General features: G+C 46.1%; 1 protein-coding gene across 1 annotated transcript; it reads left to right on the plus strand.

Moving 5' to 3' along the window:
• Nucleotides 1–6: 6 nt before the first annotated feature.
• Nucleotides 7–1,732, plus strand: LOC118477905. The gene has a single exon (XM_035970550.1). It carries the CDS (start codon nucleotides 845–847, stop codon nucleotides 1,730–1,732), a length of 888 nt encoding a protein of 295 aa, XP_035826443.1. The 5' UTR covers nucleotides 7–844.
• Nucleotides 1,733–1,830: the final 98 nt, after the last annotated feature.

The raw sequence follows: 1,830 nt of genomic DNA on the forward strand, positions 1-1,830 counted from the left end.
GCCGTCATTAAGTACGGCTAGCCTCTTTCTCAATATTATGCTTTCAAGCAGAGAGCTTTAAGTCTTAGAATGTCAGAAGGTCCGGGTGACAGCAAAATATTAGCCCCTCCCACATTTCACACCTCCGCGAACCAATAGCCGCATGCGGCGAAGGTGAGGGTGAGGTGCGAAAGCCCCTACCTATCTTACCACCAAGCCCTTGCCTCTCTGTTCACCCAGACTACCTATTCGGTAACGACAATGGACGTTATGTTACACCAGAGAGTTTACAGAGGCTCTGGTCACACCATGAACTCGTGACAAACGTGTCGCTTGTGCTCCGAGCTATACGTTCTTATACTATCTCTGACCGTCTAGGCTCCGGGTAATGGCAGACAAATAAAATTTGTTTGTTTTACCATGACGCCCAGTCTCCCCAGTCTGAGAAATTTCGTAATGTTTTACCCTCGCAAACTGTTTTCCTTGTCTAATCACACGCTTCACAGAATATAACGCTCGTGTCAAAGAAGCCGCCAGACTTCATGTTGACCCACTGCGCAAACAAAAATAAATTATTATTTCACATTAGAAAAATCCAGCTGCTGATGACATCATCAAAGCAGGAACGTAAACCATGACAGTGTATTGACTTTAAAATGTCACAGACGAAATAAATTGTAGTACAAACAAACTGAAGTCATCAGACCAGAGCAACAACAAAAAATGAAAGAAAAAAATAGTAGGATAAACTTCGGGTGAGAGGGGTATAAAACATGAGCCCCTCCAATAGGCCTTCACTCACAATCCCCAGCACTTGCTGCTTCCTGCTCTGTCGTCGTTGCCGTTGCTGCTGAGACAAGACACCATGTCTACCGGCAAAAAGGAAACCCTTACTCTACAAGAGCGGATGCAAGTTATCAAACTGGGCGATGAAGGGAATTCAACAAGAGCCATTGCAGAACGGTTTAAAGTCGGAAAAACGCAAATTCAAGGTATACTGAAAAGGAAAACAGAATTGACCGCTGAGTTTGAAGCCTCAGCCCCTCTTGCCAAACGACGTTATGTGAAAGCCACAAGCAACAAACCGATCAACGATCGCCTTGACGAATGGTATCTGGACGCAACACGTCGAGGAATCAACATAACAGGACCTATGCTCAAAGAGAAAGCTCTGGAATTCGCAAGCCACTTTGGCATAACAACATTTTCTGCTTCTAACGGCTGGCTGCAGTCTTTCACCAAACGCAACAGCTTGGCAGTTGGTAAAATAAAACCCACAAAATGCTTTAATAAGGTTGGTTTCACGCAACCCACTCCGGATGAGGGTGATATCCCCGATGTACAAGTAAGAGTACCAGAAAGGTTTGACGAGCTGAGTAATGCCCTATTCGGAGTACCATTCGCGAGACTTCCTGAAATTGATCAAGACCTCGCCACTTGTGACAATAATCCAGTAGACTGGGACCGCCCGGCGACAGACTTGCTCGCAGATCTAAAAACTGAGGACAGCGAAGATGACGACGAGGAAGATGAAAAAAGTGAAACCGATTCCACCATAAACGCAGTGTCGACACAAAAAGCACTTTCTGCTTTAAGAACGCTTCGCCTTTATCTGCAGCAACAGAAATGTCTGCTGCCATCGCTCCGGCCCTTGGCGTTCATCGAAGAGGAAATTATTGTGGCGAGCAGATCGGCGACGAAACAGACAACGATCACAAACTTCTTTCCCAAACAATCGAGACGTCTACTGTGAGGACAAGAGATAGCTTGGTGGGCACGAGACTCTCTTCGACTAATCAACCCCTCCAGCTCACAGACTGCTACGATTCGATCCCTTCAAGTCGTGGGACA

The sequence above is a fragment of the Aplysia californica genome, unplaced genomic scaffold, assembly GCF_000002075.1.
Source record: "Aplysia californica isolate F4 #8 unplaced genomic scaffold, AplCal3.0 scaffold00284, whole genome shotgun sequence".
NCBI classification, from domain to species: domain Eukaryota; kingdom Metazoa; phylum Mollusca; class Gastropoda; order Aplysiida; family Aplysiidae; genus Aplysia; species Aplysia californica.